The 22,790-nt window shown below is 36.8% G+C and overlaps 1 protein-coding gene across 2 annotated transcripts; it reads right to left on the bottom strand.

Moving 5' to 3' along the window:
* Positions 1–3,416: 3,416 nt before the first annotated feature.
* Positions 3,417–22,482, bottom strand: LOC143854789 (protein GIGANTEA-like). 2 transcript variants are annotated; one of them, XM_077364903.1, is made up of 15 exons: positions 22,320–22,468; positions 21,595–22,047; positions 15,950–16,021; positions 15,728–15,782; positions 15,471–15,613; positions 14,965–15,239; positions 13,950–14,008; positions 11,519–11,759; positions 11,293–11,443; positions 8,480–8,692; positions 6,190–7,695; positions 5,260–5,328; positions 4,925–5,143; positions 4,293–4,385; positions 3,417–4,157 (listed from the first exon to the last, which is right to left on the bottom strand). In XM_077364903.1, the coding sequence occupies exons 2-15, from the start codon at positions 21,676–21,678 to the stop codon at positions 3,858–3,860; spliced, it is 3,480 nt and encodes a 1,159-aa protein (XP_077221018.1). In that variant the 5' UTR covers positions 21,679–22,047; positions 22,320–22,468; the 3' UTR covers positions 3,417–3,857. The 2 variants fall into 2 exon arrangements, 1 of the variants encoding a protein (XP_077221018.1); XR_013237587.1 differs by lacking the exons at positions 3,417–4,157; positions 4,293–4,385 and adding an exon at positions 6,068–6,099 and having other exon boundaries at positions 5,087–5,143; positions 22,320–22,482.
* Positions 22,483–22,790: the final 308 nt, after the last annotated feature.

Genomic DNA, 22,790 nt, shown 5'->3' with positions numbered 1-22,790 from the left:
TGCAGTCTATAGAGGAACGGCATATTTAGGAAACATTTATTGGTTGAAGGGTTGTCATTATCCTATGGAAATGAATTTTGGCACACAACCTACTTACATTGTGGCCCATGAAATGGACGGTTTGGATCATCCTACGATGTAAGCCATACAATACTTTTTCAAAAAAAATACTCACTATCAGGACTTACACTAGATAAAAACTCTAATAATCACATCATTTCCATCTAAATTATGGGGAAATGGGTGAAACGGGCCGGGTCAAAATCACCCGGAAATGGACGGTGTGGACCATTAAATGGACGGTTTGGATCATCCTATGGTGTAGGCCGTAAAATATTCAGTACAATTTTTTCTTTTTTGATAAGTAAGTTGGGGTTTTGCGGGGACCCCTACCGGCTTATTAAAAAATACTTCACTACATGGCCTTACACTATATATATTCTAACAAGAATTTTGTGACAAAGTCTGCAAACGAAAAACATATTTCTTACACTCCCTATTAAAAAAAACAGTATTGTATAACTTACACCATAGGATGATCCAAACCGTCCAATTGATGGGCCACATCGTACAAAGGGTGTTCTCAAAAAACACATTTCCATGCGATGATCCTAGCCCTGCAGTCTATAGAGGAACGGCATATTTAGGAAACATTTATTGGTTGGAGGGTTGTAATTATCCTATGGAAATGAATTTTGGCACACAACCTACTTACATTGTGGCCCATGAAATGGACGGTTTGGATCATCCTACGATGTAAGCCATACAGTACATTTTCAAAAAAAAATACTCACTATCAGGACTTACACTATCTAAAAACTCTCATAATCACATCATTTCCCTGTAAATCATGGGGAAATGGGTCAAACGGGCCGGGTAAAAATCACCCGGGAAATTTTATGGGTCATTGGGCTTGGACTCGCACCCGGCCCGCACACCCGCGGGTCAACCAGAATTTTGACGTTTTTTGAAGATATTTTTTTTATATATAGAGATTTGATAGCCACCTTCGCCGAGGCTACTTGTCTGCTTGTCGCGCATCCTTTGCTGCAAAGATTGGCAGAAGTACGATTTGTCCAAAAGTGGCTAGTAATACATAATAGCGACAAATAATAATCATGCAGGTACTAAGTTTTAAATGAAAAATTACGGAAAAGGGAAGCAAAGTAGTGAAATTACGAAAAAAAATACCGAAAGAGTAATAAAATATGACAATTACGAGAAAAGTACAAAGAAAATTCAAAAGTTATGACAATTACGAGCAAAAGAGGCATAAAAAGGACACTCATGTGCAAAGAAAATTCAAAAGTTATGACAATCACGGGCAAAAGAGGCAAAAAAAGTAGACAACTGGCGTCTTTTTTGATCACAAGGGCATATGAGAAGCGGAAATGACGAAAGAGAAGCAGTGAAAAAGGACATACGTGGGACTTTGATTGAAATTAAGCGGGATAGAAAGCGAATTTCAGTAAAAGAAGGGAACCAATTGTTAAGATTCTCGCTTTATATAGAGTAATAAGGATTGGAATCAAGAAAATATTTGATCACATCATTAGCACTTGATTCATCTCTTGCCATAATGCCCAAACCTAGATTACAATGATGTTCCAACAGGAAAGTTGGTGGCTGCATGAGATGAGCTGTTTCTTTGTCACAGGACTCTAATGGGACATTCATTGGTAGAATTAGCACTACAATTCATGTCATTTAGGCCATGTCTTTCCACTGAATATTTGTGTGCCCAGTTGTGAGAGAGGGAGGGAGGGACTTAAGTTGGTGAGAGTGGAAAGGGCATAAAAATTCCCTAAAAAATAGTGAAAATGAAATACCAACTTAAATTTGGTTTTTTTTTTTTTCCCTATTTTAGGAGTTTTTCTGTGCTCCCCTCAATCTGACCCTCAATTCTCACAACTGGCCCCACAAATATTCCATAAAGTATTTTTTCAAGGTTGCCAAACATGGCCTTGTTTTATGCCCATTTTACGTCGAAATAAATAAAGCCTTAGTTGAATATTTTTCACGTATTGTCTAGGATTATCTTTTAATATGCAGATTTGCAGGAACATGTGACCTGGGGGAGGCTGGAAGAATGTAATCAATGGCTTGGAAAGGGTGGACCCATCGTGCAAGATTTACATAAGCTAAGGCCCTGTTTGAATTGGATTACAAAAAAATATTTCTTGTGGATTTTTTTTTTTCGTCTCCACTATTTGGAGGGATATGGTTCTAGTTACTTTTTCATTTGTAATCAATCAAAGAAGAAGTAACAAATTTTGGAAAAAAGTTTCTTCTCTAAACTTTTTCCAGAAAATTCATACAATCCAAACAGGGCCTTAATTGTGCAAAAATATCTTATCCACCAAACTTACTTCTTCTACTCTTTCATTAGAGCTCCTCCTGGGGTAATTCTCATTTTCCTGCTAGCTAAAATAAGACTAATCACGAACGGGGATAGATATGGAAGAGTTATATAGGGCAGACACTGCTATCTTACTTTTGCTGAGTAGAAATACACTAACATAGACATGTTCATGTCTCTTTGATTCACAGAACCTTTGATCCTTCTAAAATTTGTCAATGTTAGAATGGTTGGACAGATACTAAACTCTCTATGATTAAAACAACATGTGAGTTAACCTGCTATGAAATTGGAGTTCATCAGAGCATTCTCTACTGTATCTATTGAACAATTCTCTTAGTGCAGAGCCCTGGACAGCGCAAAACATAGATTTGATTAATGGGCCATCTCTTGAAGGGGACTGGATTCCAAATCAAGGGCTTTTAATTACAAAGCAATGTTCTGAAAGGGAAGGAACAATTATGTGATAAACAATGATATAAAATGTCATTTTCAGTCCTTGTGAACTATACACTACAACACAGGGTTAACATCTTAGAGGTAAAAGAGATTTTGTAAGAACAATAGGGTACTTTCCCTATTGGCGAGGCTTCAGGCTTCTGTTATCGGTGTGAGTGTCAAGTTTGGTATATACATTCATTGAGTATTACAGTTTCTGAATTTGAGAGAGTTTTCTGATACATTGCCACTGGAACCAATTCTCCTTCTTGCTTATTCATAGAAGATCTAAAGTTTAGTGTTATGGGTTTTGGACTTAGATCTTACCTCTATTCTTCTCCAAAATTCCCCTCCAAGCAGTACTCCCTACCAGCAATCCATTGATATTTGTGGTATCCAATGATTTACCAAGAGTCCTGGCCATTGTTGAGAGGCTTCAAGCTGTTTGGTTCAGACATAAACCTGAGACTCAGACACCAACACCATGTTGACATTTCAAAATGGATCCCCAACAACACCTGGACTGGGATCTTGATAAAATCAGATGCATACCAGTGAAAAGCTCTAAGTTACCCATAGCTACTAAATCAACTTAAATATGCCATGTGGAAATTGAAGAGAAAACAAGTGGAAATCTCCGTAGGCTACAATTGACACTTTTTACTCTTACACAGGATAATTGTATCATAAGTTAAAGAACAGAGCTGCAACCTGTCCATGCTGATGCAGCCTGCATGCCAGATTTCGGCCCAGCATCCATTTTTTATGAGGGCTTCGGGTTTACAAGTATAATACAAAATAAAATGAACAAAATAAAGAAAAATCTACCTAGACATAGCCGCCATCTCCTGTCTTCACTGTATGTATCATCCTTGATGAGACTGCTTTGTCATATCTACAAGAACAAGAAATCGGAACTGCTGCTTTGGCCTGTCTCCATTCTTCGAACCAAACCATTTGTGTCAAAACTGAAACAAATCAGTTTTCTCATATTGAACATGGTTATATAAATGCAACTTGGTGTGAAAAAGGCTTAATTCTATAGCTCCATGAAAAAATCTTAGAAGGAAATAGTACAGCCTAATTCCTTGGCCGCGGCATCAAGGAATGCCAATGTCATTCCAGTAGCATGCCTGAAATGAGCTTCCAATTTTAAGCACTTCTCAATGTCTACATGCCAGTCAATGATGCCTATAGCTAAGTAACGATAAGGGGGAACATGGATTCCCTTTACATCATCCTGTTTAAAATTGGACTTCATTAAGTTGATTTGCAAGATATCTCGAAGAACTGATGTGCTGAGAGCACGCACGTGTGCACTTGGATGAGAGAGGCAACGAATAGAAGCTGGTAGACGACACTGCATACATTGGGTGGTAATATCAAGTCAATAAAGGATACAATGCGATTAATGTTGGACAAGATTTTATTTATTTATTTATTTACTTATTTTGAGAGATAGACCAAGTTGGAAAACATTAACCAAGAAATTTACCTTTAACAGGTTTGAAAGGCCATCGGCGACAGCCAAGCTGGATTCTCCCCACTCCAGCACGAGTTGAACTGCTTTGGCCGTTGCTTCCAGGAGCTGCTCATTTTATACAGAAGGGAAGCAAAATTTCAGAATTGACAATCATATGGCATGTGGTGAGTAAGCCATAGAAACATATTGACCCACAAACTTGTGCTGTTTTTTTACCATGCACAACATTTCAGACAAGACAAAGATATCCTTAATAGTATATGCTATCAATCAGCATACAGAAAGTACACCCTCTAAGATGTATAAGGCTACTCAATCCACAATGTCAGCAAGAACTTAGAAGGCAGTATGTGGCCCCTCTTTTTAGGGTCGGCCTACGCGTGGCACATGTGGCCCCTCTTTTGGGTTGGCCATTACATGTGAATTTTTAATATCAAGGAATTTTGAACCCAGGACCTTTGCTCTGATACCATGTCAAACGACCAACTGCTCCAAAAGCTTTGACAAAGTGAAAAGGAAGAATATTTTTAATCAACATCAGAGGGCTACCAAATCGTGAAGTATAATGGCATATGCCAGAAATTCAAAGCTTGCATTTGTAACACAAAGAACTAGATATGAATTATTTTCCTCAAGATGTTTACCTCTAGCTGTGTTAAAGTACACGCTTCTCCATTGACAAGCATTCCATCTGTGGCACGGAGAAGAAGATCGGAAGCACTTGCTAAAATTATCAAGGCCTCTGGGCTATCATGATTTCTCATCAGTTCCACCATTAATTTTACGATCCTCTGATTGATTCTCCACATTTTCTGACCTTTTTCATCATCTCTAGCAATCCAGGGCTGCAAATCTCTCTCCGCCTGTACAAGGACACATTTCCACAAAAGTGAATGAGAAACTTGAGTGACTGAAGAAATGGTAAAGACAATAATATTTCATGACAGTAGAGCATTCACAAGTTAAACAGATTTTGGACCTGAAGAACAACTGCTGCTGCTGCTTTTGTTGGTGATGCCAATACAACGTTGCATAGTGCAACGACTACCTAGACATATTACATGAAAGTTAGTAGATTTAATTAGTTTCAGAAAAGGAGAAGATACAAGTATCATTGGTGATTGTTTAGCAAGAAACCTATTATTCTGAGTGGCAGTAATGTGGGACAAGAGACCTATTATTCTGAGCCATAGTAATGTGGGACAAGAAACCTATTATTCTGAGCAGTAGTAATGTGGGACAAGAAACCTATTATTCTGAGCAGTAGTGACGTGTGTTGATTGGAATTTTTTTTACCCATAACAGAAAAGACAGAGCAGTATCTACGCCAAAAATTCCGCTACAGTTTGTGGATATGGATAAAAGAAAATTCCTAATGCTCTGTTTGGTTGCTGGGTTTTTTTTGTTCCCGGGAGTTATGTGGGAGAAAAAAATACCCTAGGAGATAGGTGGGAAAAAAAAAGTCCTGGAAGTATCCTGGTAAAATAAAAATCCCATGTTTGGTTATGTGGGAGAAAAAAATACCCTGGGAGATATGGTGGGAGAAAAAAAAACCTTTGTTTGGTTGCTTGAACTGTTGGGTAGAACAAAAATTCTTCTCAAGCTTATTTTTGGTTCCTGAGTTTATTTTTGTTCCTGGGGTTATCTTGGGATGGGATGAAAAGGCAATCATTACAAAAGTGGGATTAAAAAATTCACCCCACAAGTAATCATTACAAGAGTGGGATTAAAATAAACCTAGTGCTAAAAGGCAACCAAACATGGGATGGAACCAAAATTTAACTTACTCTCCCACAAAACTCCCAGGCACAAAAAAAACCTGGCAACCAAACAGAGCATAAAGTTAATAATGTAAGAACTAGTTATGATAGTATATGGTGTATAATATGGAAAATGGAGGAAACTGTACCTGCCTCCAACCTTGTTGGGCAGACGTGCCTTCTGCACTCATTTGTGTTTCTGGGGATGCAATCAACTTGTGCCACAGCAATGAAACAACAGAGAAACATGCTTCGTGTTTATCTGCAAGTACTGATCGTAGAAGAGCTTGTGCGCTACAATTAAATCCTATGTGCCTGTCCATTGTAAGAAAATTTGCCAAGTCCAACGCATCCATGGGCAAACTTTCAACAGGTTTTCCTGAGTTCTTTACCATAACATCAGGTAAAAGTACCGCTTTCTCACATTTTAGGAACATTCCTGAATGGCCTGGAACTTTATCACCTTCACTTTTTTGCGCCGATGGATGCTTTGATTCAAAGCTGTTATTGTTTGAAGAATTTATCTGTTTTCTTGGTGCACATACTAACTGAGCTTCTGGTGGTTCTGCCATGTCAATAATGGATGCGACAGCTTTGCTATGAATATCTATGAGGTGATAAAGGGAAGATGCCCTAGTATAGATTTCATTATCCCACTTGCATCGCATCAGAATGGAGAGAGCATGCATACAGGCCTTTGAGCGCCCAAATAGTTCCGAAACATGGGCAGCAACCATAGCTGCGGCAACTATCTCGTTCGAATTGTAGCTCCAAGAGGTACCAACAGAAGAGGGTTTGAGCGAAAAGAGTGCTTCTAAAATTCCTAAGATCCTACGAGTGTGACAAATTGCCGAGCAAAGGCCATTCCGTAACTCGTTAGAGGCCCCATTGTGTTTTGCAGCCTTGGCTATGGCCAAGTAGTCTTTAGATTCTGAACATTTGCCATTTTTTAACATCAAAGGGAACAGCTGAAGTTCACAAGCCAAAGCACAAACAGCCGCCAGAACAAACGAGTTAAATGTTGCCACAGGACCTTGTTTTTCTCTTTTCCTCTTTCCCGTATTTGTTTGATTTCCATTTCCATTTATTTTCTGGTTTTCTTCATTCGGAGAATGAATATCGCCGCCTGTTGGCTTCTTGCTCCCATTGGGCAGAACCTCATGACTGACACAAACAGTGAGCACTACAAATAACATGCGGGAGGCAAGTTCCATAGAGGCACATGACTCCAAAAAGAGTGAATGGACCATTGTACGAAGCTCGGCCACCGCAAGGGCTTTGGTGGAAGAACCAAATCTTGATCTTTTGGTATGCTCTAAGGAGCGTTGCGCGGGAAATGTCCTTTGAAGAATCACTTCCACGGTAGCGACAAAGATCCTCATGAGGCATGCTTCAGACGGGCTTCCTCGAGGAAGATATTCTAAGACTTTAAGAAGTGGTAAATAGAGATTCCATGATAAAACAGGAGGTTGTAGTGGGGTTGCAACAATAATTTCAGGCAAATCAACAGCTGAGTAACTTAGAGGAAGCAGACCATAAGCGGCTTCCCATATCGTACAAATCCTCCATTCGACCTCAGGCCCATGGGCACATAACATTGACGCAATACCCTGGGCTGTGGCATCAATAGTAGCTTCATCGGAAGGAACTTCCATCTGCTTAGAAGTTCATTTGAATAGATGGAAGTTAGTTATCATCAACAAATTAAGACTTCTGACAAAACCAATAAATTCAAGGGTATACATCTGGTATGATACCACCTTTAAATGCTAATCAGCTGCAATTGGATCAGTTTAAAGAACAAATAAATAAACTGTTAGAATATGATATGTGGTGTAGGGGTATTTTAGTCAAATCATCTTGTATTGTAAAGGCATACATCTAGTGCAATATATAAGGCTGACGGTGAAGCATTTATGACAGGTGTTGAGATTTTCGGTGAGGTTGATGGTGAAGTTGTTCTATGATAATCAGGCTGTGAAGTTATTCTATAATAATCAGGCTGCAGTGCACACTGCTTCTAATCCAATGTTCCATGAACGAACCAAGCATATTGAGTTCGACTATCACTTTGTGCATGAAAAGGTTCTAAGTGGAGATTTATCTACACATTATGTAAAATATGAAGATCAGCTAGCTGACTTCTTTACCAAATCATTGAATCGGGGATATTTCGATTTTGTTCGCTCCAAGCTAGGGTTATATGATATATATTCTCCAACTTGAGGGGGAGGGTTAGAATATAATATTTTGTGTATGAGTATTTTAGTCAAATCATCATGATTTCTCATGAATTATTATATGTTTTGTTATATTATCACATGGAAGAGTGAGGGAATACTCCTCATGATTTCTCCTCTCTCTGTTTTCTCCACCATGATCGAGCTCTAGACAGCAACAAAAAACAAACAAGTATAAATAAAAAAACCCACAAATTACCTGCTCTCGATAGGATGAAATATAGCCACTTAGATGGTCATGCTGGACAGAATCAATTCCTTTAGGATGTCTTAGTGGGGGGAAAAGCAAGGTAGGCCGTGACAGTATCCTGAAAAGTAAAGCCGCCGCAGCATCTGCAGCAATACCTGCTCTCATAGACATTGCGGTCCCAATTGCACGTAAGAAATGCAATTGCAACCAGTTTCTTGGAAGCTACATGTAGAAAAACAAGTCAAGAGATAAACATTGTCAGAAACTCATTTAATTAACTTAGTAGGCCATTTCAAACCTATAATTTTAGGCAGTGACTTGTGCGAAATGGTAACAAAAATTTTAATTTAAAACTATAATAAAAATGGCCACAAGATTTTGACACCACCAAATAACATGTAAATTGTAAAACACCGATACTGTAGATCATATACCAGTAAAACCAATGCATTTAAAAATAAAACGAAGCAATGATAAAACCATTGCCATCACGAACCATCATAGAGTGATTTTCACATGCATAGAGCTAATATTGATTGTGTGGTTACCATGTATGAACAATTATCATTTCAATGATAAAAAGGAAAGTCACAGAATAGATTGAATTCCATAGTTTAGTAAAAACATCTTTCCAAAGCAAAAAACATGGCTCGGAATTACATTCAATTGATTGAATTCCATAGTTTAGTAAAAATATCTTTCCAAAACAAAAAGATGGTTTGCAATGACAGTTGTACCTTACAAAGGCCTCACAATCCACAAGGCATAACGTGTTTCCATCAAAAGCTTAATCTAGAAGGGCTAGAATAAAGATAAAGATGACCTTGATACTTTATTTCATCAAAGAATTGAAATTTCATATTTTGGTAAGGATAAACAAATTTATGCTGGATTTCTGTGGTTTCTCCTTTTAGGACGCGAATAAACCAGAGGTCCAACAGGCAAGATTGCGATTTTGGGGTTCCATTTTCAGTTTTGGCCAAGAGAAACTGCAAAATTGTAGTTTCTTGTTTCCTCTTTCCTGGAAATGAAAAAAGTTGACTGTTTTACCTAATTCCACTTCCACAAAAGTAAAGATTTTAGAACGATGGGAAAATAGAAGGAAATTTATTCTCACTTAATTTCAGTGGGATGATTACAGTGCTTGGGCTCACTGTTTGAACAACCTCTCATCCCTGGCCTCAGTCAGTGATTAAGACTCTTATACCATAACAGTAGAAATCTCTCACATCACTTATATAGTCAACCACAAATCCAACTATCAACAAAGAGAATCCCACAAACAAATCAAAACCAGTCCAAATACTGCAACATAAACTAGTCCCCATGCACACGTAAATTAGTCCACAAATCCACAATCAAATTGAAATATTGCTTCAAACAAAATGAAACAAGAGGTACCTCTACTTTATGCAACACCTTTCAAGCATGAAAACCACAAATCAAGACCGCGCCTTAAATTACACAATTCACACATACATACACAAGAAATTATCAGATAACAGACAAAATTATAACATAAATGCAAACAAATCATATTCGATGCTGGGATCATTGAATGGGAATTTTTAAACCTGCCATGACTCTGGTAGAAAGTCAAAATTGCATTAGCAAGGAAGGATAATGTCTAACCTCACTAAGAAAGATAAATATATATAATATAATATATATATATATATATGGATTTGCTAGCGTCCATAGCAAAAGGCATTTCGTGGAATGTCTGTTGAATGAGAGAGAAGCCACATGGGCTCACATTTAAACAGATTTTGTCATTATTCATGAGGTAGTTGCTGTCTCATGCAACAGACGTTCCGCGAAATGCCTTTTGCGATGGACGCTAGCAAATCCCATACATATACATATGAAAAATCTGTATATACACATATGAAAACCACATCGCATCATATAGCCCACATGAATAATAGACAAATCAACATTTAGGCTATATAATTGAATAAATACAGATACAATCACATCAAGTGTCTTTAATGGTTATTTATTTTAACAATTATTCCATTCACTCGTCCCTATCTCGAATTTCATGAGACCTCTGTACAGTTGAAGCATTACATAGATCTAATTCCAAAAGAGTATACACATCAGAACAGCTTACCAAACACATTAATAATGCTAAAATAGTTACACCAAAAAAGGAGTCATTTGCAATATATCTCTTCCACTATGATAAGATATATAGACCTCATTCTGAAAGACAGTAGAGAGATTTAATAATTTTCTGGTTTAAAATTTAGTTTTGCATTTACCACCATGTATCCTGTTGAAGTATAAAAGATTAAATAACATCATCTCCAACAGCTTAAGCTTTCGGAGTAATTGGTTGTTTCACACGGTATCAGACCAATTGCCCCAGGTTCAAAACTCCTTGGTAATAAAAATCCATATTTAATGGCCAACCCAAAAACAGGGGCCACATGTGCCACATGTAGTCCAACCCTAAAAACAGGGGGCCACATATGAGGGGGTGTTAAAGTATGAATGATTAAATAATGTCATCTCCAACAGCTTAAGCTTTTGGAGTAATTGGTTGTTTCACATATCCCATAGTAAATAGAAAATGCCCAGAGAGAGACAATTATAATTAAAGAAGCTATAAGTTAGTAACGAGTAAAATCATGAAACGGAACACAGTTGCGTCTGAAGCTTAAGCAATGGAATATCTAGAGCAAGAAGAAAACCAAAAGCTTCAGCGGCCGAAATCCAAACCGAAATCTGAAATTTTCAGATTTCAGTCCCAACCGAAACTGAAATTTAAAACCATGATCACAGCAACATAGTTCTAAACCGGGGATCCTACATACCCTCATGCCAGATGCATAATCCTCAGCGGCCCTAAGGAGTTCAACAAGTTGCACAGCAGCATCAAGTGCATCAGGAGCCCAAGATGGTGGTGCTTCTAGAAGCCCAAGTAGAAGCCTTTGTGTGGAACTTGGAGAAGCAATTGCATAGTACCTATCAAAAAGGGAAGCCTAAAAAATATTTCCAAAAATAACTAAAAAAAAAGCACTAAAATGTTAAGATATTTACCGATGAAAAAGCCGTGCATATGGCTCAAGAGCTGGCAACCCAACAACTAGATGCTCATCTAAAGCTGTTGTTGGAGGAGGAAGCAAAAGTGCAGGAACAGCGGCAGCTGTTAAATTTGCAGTTTCGTAACGGGCAACTTCTTCGTCACAAACACTCAATATAACACCGGCCCCATTTGCCACAGCCCATCTTGGAGTTGATGGCATAAGCTGAGGATGCTTTCCAGAGCCACGACCACAAGCTAACACACAATGTTTACGATCGTGTGAGAAATTGCCGGTTCTCAAGAACAGATACCTTAATTGACTTTGTAATTAAACATATACGCAAAATAGGAAGTTCCTTGTACTTACAATAAGATAGTTATTTCTATCTCATCATAACGAAAAGTTTATCAAACAATTCATAGTATCAAGGCATGCATTGCCTACGGTCCTACCCACTTTCTAGTTGTTAAAGTATAAAAGATTAAATAATGCCATCTCCATCAGCTTAAGCTTTTGGAGTAAATGGTTGTTTCACATGGTATCAGAGCCAAAGGTCCCGAGTTCAAACCTCCTTGATAGCAAAAATCCACATGCAATGGCCAAACCCAAAAGAGGGGCCACATGTGCCAAGTGTAGGCCAACCCTAGAAAGAGGGGCCACACATGAGGGGGAGTGTTAAAGTATAAAAGATTACATAACGCCATATCCATCAGCTTAAGCTTTTGGAGTAACTGGTTGTTTCACACTAGTAATCAAACAAACCCTGCTGAACACACTGTTGTCGCCTTCTCATCTTCCAAACTACCAATACCATGATTGGGTACTCTCATCATCATTATCGTCTACATAGATCTTCCCACAACCAGTTTTAAATTTTGGTTTTGGTTTAGATGGAAATTTTGGTGGAAATCCTATAAAATCACAAACATATGGAAACATATGCAAATGATAGAATTTTAAGATGAAACTTTAGGAAAAGCTAGAATAAGCACAAATACACACCTAGAAACCATCACGTAAGCATGACAACCATCCATAATGGTTTAATAATAATGAACACCTAGTGACATGCCTTGTCACATATGCTAGATAATATAATACATACCATATTTCACATGTAATTCATATAAATATTTATACATAATACATGCACAACATTTCACAAGCAATTCATATAGATGCAATTATGTAACACATTATATAGTATGTCGAAAGCCTCAAGATCGAAGATGAAAAGGTGATAAATCGAAGGCCTCATGTCTAACAGCGGAAGGAGTGCCTAAGGACAAGAAGAGAATGAGTCTAAGGTCTCACATTTAATAGCAGAAGGGAGCGCCAAAAGAGAGGATGAAAGAGAACAAATAGTTAGGGCTTTGAAGAGAGTGAAAACTCTTGCATCTTTGATTACATGAGCTTTTATACTGTTAACTTACCAACTTCTTCAAAAGCCTAAGCTGTTGGAGAAAGGCGTTATTTATCTTTTATACTCTAACACTCCCCCGCACGTGTGGCCCACTTGGAAAACACGTGGCACATGTGGTCCTCTTTGGGCCGACCATTGCATGTGGATTTTTGCTATCCGGGAGGTTTGAACTCGAGACCTTTGGCTCTGATACCAAGTTAACTTACCAACTTCTCCAAAAGCTTAAGCTGTTGGAGAAAGGCGTTATTTATCTTTTATACTTTAACATATGCCATGTAAAAACTCTTGAAATCTGATGTATAAAAGAGGAAGAGAGTGAAATACGAAGAGAGAAAGGAGTAGAGAACCCACACAAATTTGTGAGATTTGTATTATGTTCCTTTGTAATGAATTACAGCCCTCATCATCAACTTATATTATAGCACAAATTACACTAATTAAAGATGTGGAATTACTTAAGAGATAACCCATAACACAGTGGCATTACTTAAGAGATAACCCATAACGCACTTTTGTCATGTTTTGTGTGTAGCTTTGTTTCTCAAGATGAAATTTTACAAACAAATCCAAATAAGCAGTACAAATGATGATGCCATGAGAATTTGAAAACATATGCACTAACAAGAAACCAAATTGGTAATGATATGAAGAAAAATATGGTAAGATACTCAATGCTATTAAAAATGTGATCAAATTTTAAGAGAAACCATCAATTATTGGCATGAAACATGTCATGCATGTATAAAACATTTAAGAGGAGTAAATGGATAAATTTCAACTTAGAAGAACCCAACTAGAGCCAAGATTAGAGCCGGGTATTCCTTTCACCTTCTTCATGAAATTTTTTTTTTAAGAATTCATTTTAGCCGACCCCAACTAGTTTGGGACAAAGGCTTTGTTGAGTTGAGTTGATTTGAGTTGAAATGCATAAATTTCAACTATGAACTTAATACAATCAAGTTGAAATGTCATCTCATATCCAAATGCAAATTAGTATGACAATGATGAAAATGTCACATACCAGTTGTTGGAGGCTTGAGTTCCCCACCAGCTGCATATTTACCCATCACTCCACCACACCTAATAAAGCAACAAAGAGCTCAATGGGCATGAATATTAAGAACATCTATCAATGAATTCCCTGAGTACTTCATAAAGAATATCTACTCTTTGCAGTACTCTCAGCGAAGGATTCATTAGCCAACCCCAACTAGTTTGGGACAAAGGCTTAGTTAAGTTGAGTTGCAGTACTCTCAGCACTTCATAAATTACTGAACTCTAATAAGACATAAACTAAACTCTGATACGAAGAGTAGAATAATAAGACATCATAAATCCCCACATTGGAGGGGATATATTGCACAAACTAAAGGATAAAATAAGAAAGCACAACTCTGATACAAAGGTTTTGACCATTAACTGTCCTAAGTGAAGATCAAGACAAAAACAGAAATATATATACAACATTATTACAATGGAAACAAAACTCAACAATTATATAAAAAAGTAACTTCCAAAAACATAAAATGAATAAACAAATGATGATTACCTAGTATCTGAAACCGTTAACTTCTATGTCGGTGCACTTTTTTATACGCAATGTGGAACCAATGTATTTATTTAGTATAGTTCATGTGATAGTTCAACAGTAGGTCTAGGCCTTCTACAGTATAGTTAATGTGATAGTTCAACAGTAGGTCTAGGCCTTCTATGTTAAGTTATTAACAATAAATTACAATAGATGTGTCATAGGAATGTCAAGTAAATGAAAGTCCATGTTCCACAGGCCACAGACAGAAAAATAAATAGTTCCAATATGCATGAATTTCAAAAGAATATAAAATGAAGCACTTTTTATTTGTCTTTTATATTTTCTTTTTTCTTTTTTCCTTTTGAACTTCTATATGTTAATTCTGCACAACTACCTTAATCTATCCAGATTATTGTAGACAAGAATATTCTGAAATAACTGAAAGTCTTTACTTAATCAAACTGACAACTTTTAGTCAAACAAAAGAAAAGGTAAACTCACTTACCAACGAAAATAGTCACTTCTAATACCCAGTGGTGCAGCAAGCAATATATCAGTAATCCAGGGTGATAATGGCCTCAATGGTTTCCTCTCATTTTCCTGCAGAACTGTTTGACAGGAATCCTCTTCCCTAGAGTCACTTGTTGTAGCATGACTGCCACTGTTGCTCCTCTCTGTTTCACTATTCTGATGATCAACCTTCCAAATTGGGCGATTGTAGTGAGTTAATACCCGTAAAATTTCCCCACATGCCAGAGCCCATTGTTCAGAATATCCTTTCTGTAATTAAACAATTTGTCAGTCCTAAATGATGGTCTTGCCAATTTCCACCCATGAACCATATTATATGTTATTGAAACCAAATAAATATGCATACATTAGTGTTCGGAATTCAAAAGCATTGTCAGTTAAAACCAAACGATGAAGCCCAATAAAAACAAATAAGTAACAAAATCATTAAAAACTTGAGAGAAAAGTAGCCCAAGCTTATTAGTTCCTGTAGTCCCATACCTCATTGTTTGTGCTGACTAAAGAAATAAAAGAACTAAAGGGAGGGTCGTTCTTATCATACGCCAATGTCCCATCAATTATACATGAAAGAATTGGATGAACAACAGCATGGCCTTGCTCTGGATGATGAAGAACAAAGATGGCTGGAAATTAAGTAAAAGATATAAGTAGTCATTATGCAGTCTCAAACAAAGACGAGAAAATAAATGGCATAGGTATAACTGTTATAAATGGTCAAGAGAGAAAGATTTCAATACCCAATACTTCATCCAAAAGGCGGATATCTTTGGATGGATAATAATTCTGGATTAGCTGCGAGCAAAAAAACCAATCACAGAACAGTCAATTTGAGTGTATTTATTCAGTTTCAATGGCGTTTTTATATATTTCCAATATTAGGACTCTAAACAAGTGTATTTGATTTGTTTCAAGCTCCATCCAATATGCAGCTATATAGAAAAGAATAAAAAAACCCGTACCTCTGCTACATCTTCTGGGAATCGTTCTGAGGTGCACTGACTAAAATATTCAACATAGGCCATAACTTGAGCCTTGACAGAAAAAACATGTAGCAAGTCAGTTAACATAGAAAACTGGACGATTGACCTCCACGAATACGACAAAAAGCATTCAATAGCAGAAAATTTAGCCCCTACACAAACATTTTAAAAATAACTATATACATTAAAGAATAATCAATATATCAAAAAAATAAATTTGAATGATAGCCAAGAATATATTAAGCAAAAATAGACCGAGATGGTCAAAATACAAAGAGGAAAAGAGAGATAAACAATAGGGGAAAATCTAAAACCAAATCAAGGTGGGAGAGAATCAAATAAAGCTAAGGCCTCTTTGGAGACACCATCCCTCGCCAATCTATCCGCCTCCGAATTAGCTGTACATCAATATATCAAAAATTTCAATACAAAAAAGTCCTTTATGGCCCCAAAGCAAACAGTTTCAAAAGGCTGAACGCGGCCAAATGGAAAAGGGAGTCTACTCGGGGGAGTCCACGATGACACGGGGGAGTTTTAAAACTATGGTTTGGACTAAATTCTTGTGAGCTCAGCAATGAAATATTACAAACTGCTGAAGTCGAAGAACATGGTACTGTAGCATGCTTTGATCATTTTCTTCAACAAGAAAGTATCCCAGTTTAGGATAATCACTTTTCTCTAAAGAGGGTTCATGAAAGATCAGAAGATGATAATAGGATAGGAAGCTCTCTTTGTTATGCTTCTTCTATTAGGAGAGGATAGTCAAATTGAGTGTTCCATTTTGCTGGTGACATCTCTGTGACCTTTTCATTAATGGTCTGTCTTCTAGACATAAACTGTCTACCCATGTTTGTAAGCTCATGTAAAAGTTGAGTGTTTTGACAAATGAATTTTAAAGTTAATACAATTTTCCTGCAAAACTACAAAAGAAACTAGACAAGCTCCTTTGAAATTAAACTTTCAAAGCAGGTTCCTCCCAACAGACATTACAGATTATGATTATACATATACATACAAACATCTACTACCATATAACAGAAGAGAAAATATCAAAATTTGAATTTCCTCCAAAATTCTATCGGATTTACATGTCGTGATTAGATTTTTACCATCAAATCCATAACTTTTATACAATACATTCATTTGTCTAAGTTACATGCGAGGGTAAAATCGTGATGGAAAATTTAGATTTTTTTGGAAACTCTCTATGAGTACCACGCATCCAGCTTTTGACGCGTCCCTCTCTCTCTTTTTCAATCTCTCTCTGGGATGTCCCCGGACGTCTCCCACTCTCTGGTTTTCTCTGGAAACCCTTCTCCTCCACATCTACTGCCAACCCTAGAGTGGGGATTTTTGCTTCTATTTCTACGGGGCGTGTTGTCATCTTCATTTCTATCTTGTGGAAGCCATACTATTTTTGAGGCATTTATTTGGACCGTTTTCTTCTTGGATTCTAAGTGCTTTTTTTTTTTTTTGGCATTTGGAAAGAGGTGGAAATGAAATGGGGTTGTGGTCAGTTTGCAAGGGTTTGGATCAGGTCTCTTTGCCAATACACCTCTCTTTTCTTTTCCTTATTTATTTTCTTTTCCTCACTTTTGTTTTTCTTCTCTCTGTTTCAATTAGGGGCTTAATTTGAGTTTCATGGAACCATCAAGCAGATTTTTTGAAATCAAATCTAGGTTTTTCTCCCCTTTTTTGAAAGAATATTTTCTTAGTTTTATTTAACTTTTTTCAATGGTAAAAGGATAAAACCATGCATGCTCTGTCTAAATAGTTAATCAGAAAATATGTGATTAAAGAGAAGGAACTGGCTTCTTTTGGGGGCCTGTTAAATTCCCATATATTGAGTTTTCTTGCTACGATAGATTTGTCTTCTAAAACCCTAACCATAAAGATAGTATATCTCGGACCAGTTTCTCTTTCTCCATTGAATCTCTACACTCTCCCTCACAAATTCGTTCACATGACATTCGTATATACACTGAAATTGCAATTTGGGAGGTTTGTAAATTGCACTTTTAATCAGATTGCATTTTGGACATGCACCATTAGGCAGTATTTCTTTTGGATTTTGAGGATCAATTGTTAGTCCAAAGTTTTTTACTGTACCCAAGTTTTTGATGAACTTTTTCAGGGATAATAAGATCCAGGACGTTTGTTTTGATTTGGGATGCCCACAGCGAACCTTTGCTACCGGTGATTCTTATCAATATTCGACGGTGGCGGATAGTGTCATTTCTGAGAGCCAAATGAAGATACAAATTTTCACCCACATTCAAACTTCAATAAAGGTATTTCACATTGGATTGGTCTCACTTTTTGGGACTTCTTTAATTCATGGTGGAAACCAACGATGATCAGGAAACCAACGATGATGATGACTGTATACACTCTAGCATGACATTTATGTTCTGCAATCTCTGTAATCTACAACCTTACAACCTAACTGATTTCATATCTTTCTTTAGCAGGTGGCTGCAATTTTTTTACATCATGGGAGGATGCTAGGATTTCATTCGCCCTTTCTTTTTTTATTTGCCGTCTTTTTATTTCAGAATTTGAGCAACTAGCTCTGATTTAAATTTTGGTAATGCGGATAATCACCAAAATTTGTTGTATTGCTTCTTAACATCTTTCTTTTATAGGTTTCAGCTTGATGCTGAAACAAAATTGTTTTTCGATCCCACATACAAAAGAGTGTTGACGAGCTCAGAGCAAACCTATTACATTGATCAAGGTATCTTTCTCCTGACTGATTCCTCTTTCTATCCCTATAAACCTAATTTTTTCTATGAAGAATCCTAAAGCTTGAAATTCCATGGAGAATGGTAAACCTAATTCTAAGTAATTCGTCTGGCTTATGTTTTTCGTTTTTAATATTTCTTTTCTCTGGTGATTTCCTTAAAATTTGGGGATTTAGGTTTAATTAAATCTTCTTTCATTTCAGATTTTGAGCAACTTCCAATGGTTGGAATTTCAGTATTGGCGATAGGCACCAGAATTTGTCTAATGCTAATCCTAAAGCTTGAAATTCCATGAAGTTTTTTGGGGTTTATGTGGAACCTTTCCCGGGGCTCATGGAAGCTGCTGCAATATGGCTATTGCGCTTGCGAATAGACGGGTCAGCAGATTTTCTCTCTTCCCTTTCTTTGATCAGAGCAAAGAAAATTTCAAACAAGTATATAACTAACGATTATTCCCAATTCATAGGCAACATAATGTTTTCTCCCCACATTATTTGCTTATGCAGCAATGGTATTAGAGCTACTAAGTTTCTTATCTACTTCTGCAATGAACATCCATGTTTATCCTCCTCACTTAAAACCTAAGAGATCCTGCAAGTTTTGTTCTTATTATTAAGAGTATGGTTTGGTCATTAGTAGCGGATGTCAGTTGTTTTGTGGGTGCTCTATTCTTGAAGGGTTGTGATATTTTTCTCTCTGTTTTTTATCTATTTTCCTTTTAGATAGTTTGCTTTTTCGAACATGACTTTCTGTTATTCCCAGTTTTGCTCTTTAGTTTGCTTTCTCGACTCTTTAATCTAGGGGGTTTTTTGTGCGTTCCTGACTTTTTATGAGAAACATGTCTTCTGCTAACCCAAAAGGTTGTTTTCTTTAGAGTCTTGCAATTTCAAGATGAGGGTATTGATCTATTGATTCAAATGCTACTTTAACATCCCACTTATGCAATGTTTTTTTAATCTTGAAGGTACATTCTTGCTTCTCTTGTTAAATTCATGATATTCCGCAATTAGTAAAAAAAGTCCTGAACTTTCATGATGTGGGTAGACTCTTAGACTTTCATGCATGATGTCGGTATTGATCTATTCTACTTTAACACCCTACTTTTCCACTGCTTTCTTTGATGTTGAAAGAAGATTCCTACTGCTGCATTCTTTTCTTTCAACTGTTATCTTGCTATTATTCTTAAACAATGTGAATGGTGGATTAATTTACAACCTCATATGATTGATCCACCCACCTGTTTTATACTTGTGTTTGCTTACTCACTGTAAACCATAGCTTTAGTAGTAGATTTTATTTTTTGCTGCTGGATTTTTCTTTTCTTTTTTCAGACATTTGTAAATTAGACTTTCTGATTCATTCCATAGAACCTCACATAGATAGGGTGTTCCTAACAAACCATCTCCATACATTCATCCTAACCATTCGATTTATACAAGCACAAAATGGACCCATTTTCTAGGCGTACATTTTAAACCTCCACAAATCAACGCTTACCATGATCCTATGGAGATGATTTCTTAAGGACACCCTATCTATGTTAGGTCCTATAGAATCAATATGTAACATAACCCAAACAACATAGCAACCTACTCTATTTATATGAGCTTGCTCAGATAGCTGGTATCGCTCAGAAACCTTTATCTGTGTGTGGGTATATATATATATATATATATATGAGGAAACTGTTGGTGAGCTAGCTTGCCCAATCACATGGGTCCCACATTTTGGGGAGTGATCCAAACCATTCATTTGCAAGGCCTTATCATAAATAGGGGGTGTACCAAAAATCAGCTCCATAGGATCATCCTAACCCCTCCATTTGTGGAGGACAAAAATGGGGCAGATTTGTGTCTGTCCATTTTTTGTCCTCCACCAATGGAGGGGTTAGGATGATCCTATGGAGCTGATTTTTGGTACACCCCCCATCTATGTAAGGGACTTTCAAATGAATGCTTTGGATCATCCTAACAAAGTGGGCCCCCATGTGATTGGGCGAGCTAGCTCACCATAAGTTTGGTGAGAGTTTCCTCTATATATATATATATATATATATATATATATATATCAATTCATATTGAAAAAAAAATGGAAAATCATTAGACATTACAGATTACTCTGAAAAATCTCTAATTTTTGGGAAAAAAATCAGAAATGATTGCTCTGGAGTCTGATCTATATCTTCGTATCCAAAAAAAAAAAAAGAATCATTACACTGATTAAACTCTAATTTTCGGGAAGAAAATGGAAAAGCATTACAAACATTACATATTACTCTGATCTATATCCAAACACTAATTTTCTTGAAAATCGCTATAGTAAATTATCAGCTTATCTGATTTTTAATAAAAATTGGGAAGCTTTCACTTACTAGGACAAACAAGAAATCAAAAGATCAATTCTTCTGTCCACGACAGAGCTCTTAAACACAACCTTAGAATCTATGGCTCCAATAACTCATCAGACTTATTGAACCAGTTCCCAGTTTGCATCAACCATATAGGTGTGAAACAACCAATTACTCCAAAAGCTTAAGCTGCTAGAGTTGGTGTTATTTAATCATTTACACTTCAACCTCACCTCACCTCACCTCACCCCACCCCACCCCCCTTTTCTTTTTTTGGGTTAGGCATACATGAGGATTTTAAATATCAAGGAGTTGTTGGGTTTTGAACCCAAGATCTGTCGTGATGCATTATAGATCTGATACCAAGCGAAACAACCAATTTCTCCAAAAGCTTAAGCTGTTAGAGTTGGAGATATTTAATCATTTATACTTCAAGAATAGGAACAACAATCAGAAAACAAAAGAAACTAGAACAAAAAAAAATAGAAATCCAGCATAATTTCCATTAAATATATATGAATTATCCTGCATACCTGTTGCTGTTGTGCATCTTGCGGTGGAGGCCATAACAAAGACGAGAATCGTAGACCATCTATCCACTTTGATTCCGACGACATGGAGAATATCCTATATCAAAATTTCTCCGAAAATTACAGCAACTGAAAATTTCACAAAAATCGAACCAAAATCCGAATCTGCGGCTTCGGCGTATCTAATCAGACCTAGATAATCTGTAATTCTTGTAATTCCTAGCGCCGCTATACTCCCAATAAAAGAATAAAAAATAATCACAACTAAATTTCGACGAATTTCAGCCTCATGCTCATTTCAAAACCCTAAAATCCAAGAACTTTAGCTACTGTAATCCACATATCTTAACTTCCAGTACAGCAACTCAAAGATCACAACCAAATGATCTTGAATTCAGCTCAAAACCTCTAATCGCTAAACAAATCTAACAAAAAGACATCTACCAGAAGGAATTTCTGCAGAAAAACAACATGAAAGAGAACATAAATATCATTCACAGAAAAAATCTCTGCCAAATATTTCTCTTTTTCAATCATCATAAAAAAAAATTATCCACCGAACGTAGATAGAAGAAAAAAACAGTTTTTCCTTGAAATCATTCATGAAAAGATTCAAGAAAACATCAAACAAAGAGGAACTTCGAGCACAAACAGAAGATTTACATAAAAAAGGATAAGAAAATAATCTACAAATAAAGACAAAAACCAGGGTAAAAAAATGCGAGTACCTGGAATTTTTTCACAGAAGAAGAAGCTAGGGTTTATTGAGATTAGGGTTTGGAATTATTTCCCTTTGTGGGATAGAAATTATGATATTTTTTGGGAGGAGGAGAGGTTGATTTTTTGTGTTGGGTGGAGAGAGAGAGAGAGAGAGATGAAGATAGTGGGGAGAAGAGAAATTATATATTTGTCTCCTTTTTTACCTCTGCCGCCCCATTTTAGTCTAAAAGGAGTAGTTATAGACTCATAAACACGGTAGGGGGTGGCACGGGGATAAAATGGGTGAATGTATTATTTCTCTGGATAGAAATCCAATGCTCTTTCCCGAGTTGGCTCGCTGGGATCGTTGCTTACGTGGCAATGATATTTTGTGGTCCATGTGGTGCATGTCGTGTTATGTACATGACATGCATATACATACATAAATCACCCATACAACATACATACGGAAACACGGTCTCGAAGTTTCTTTTTTTGGA

The sequence above is a fragment of the Tasmannia lanceolata genome, unplaced genomic scaffold (assembly GCF_043159265.1).
Source record: "Tasmannia lanceolata isolate RefF3 unplaced genomic scaffold, GAP_Taslan_0.1 ptg000020l, whole genome shotgun sequence".
NCBI classification, from domain to species: Eukaryota; Viridiplantae; Streptophyta; class Magnoliopsida; order Canellales; family Winteraceae; genus Tasmannia; species Tasmannia lanceolata.
Note: the sequence above shows the minus strand (reverse complement) of the source record. Positions and strands in the feature narration are given on the sequence as shown.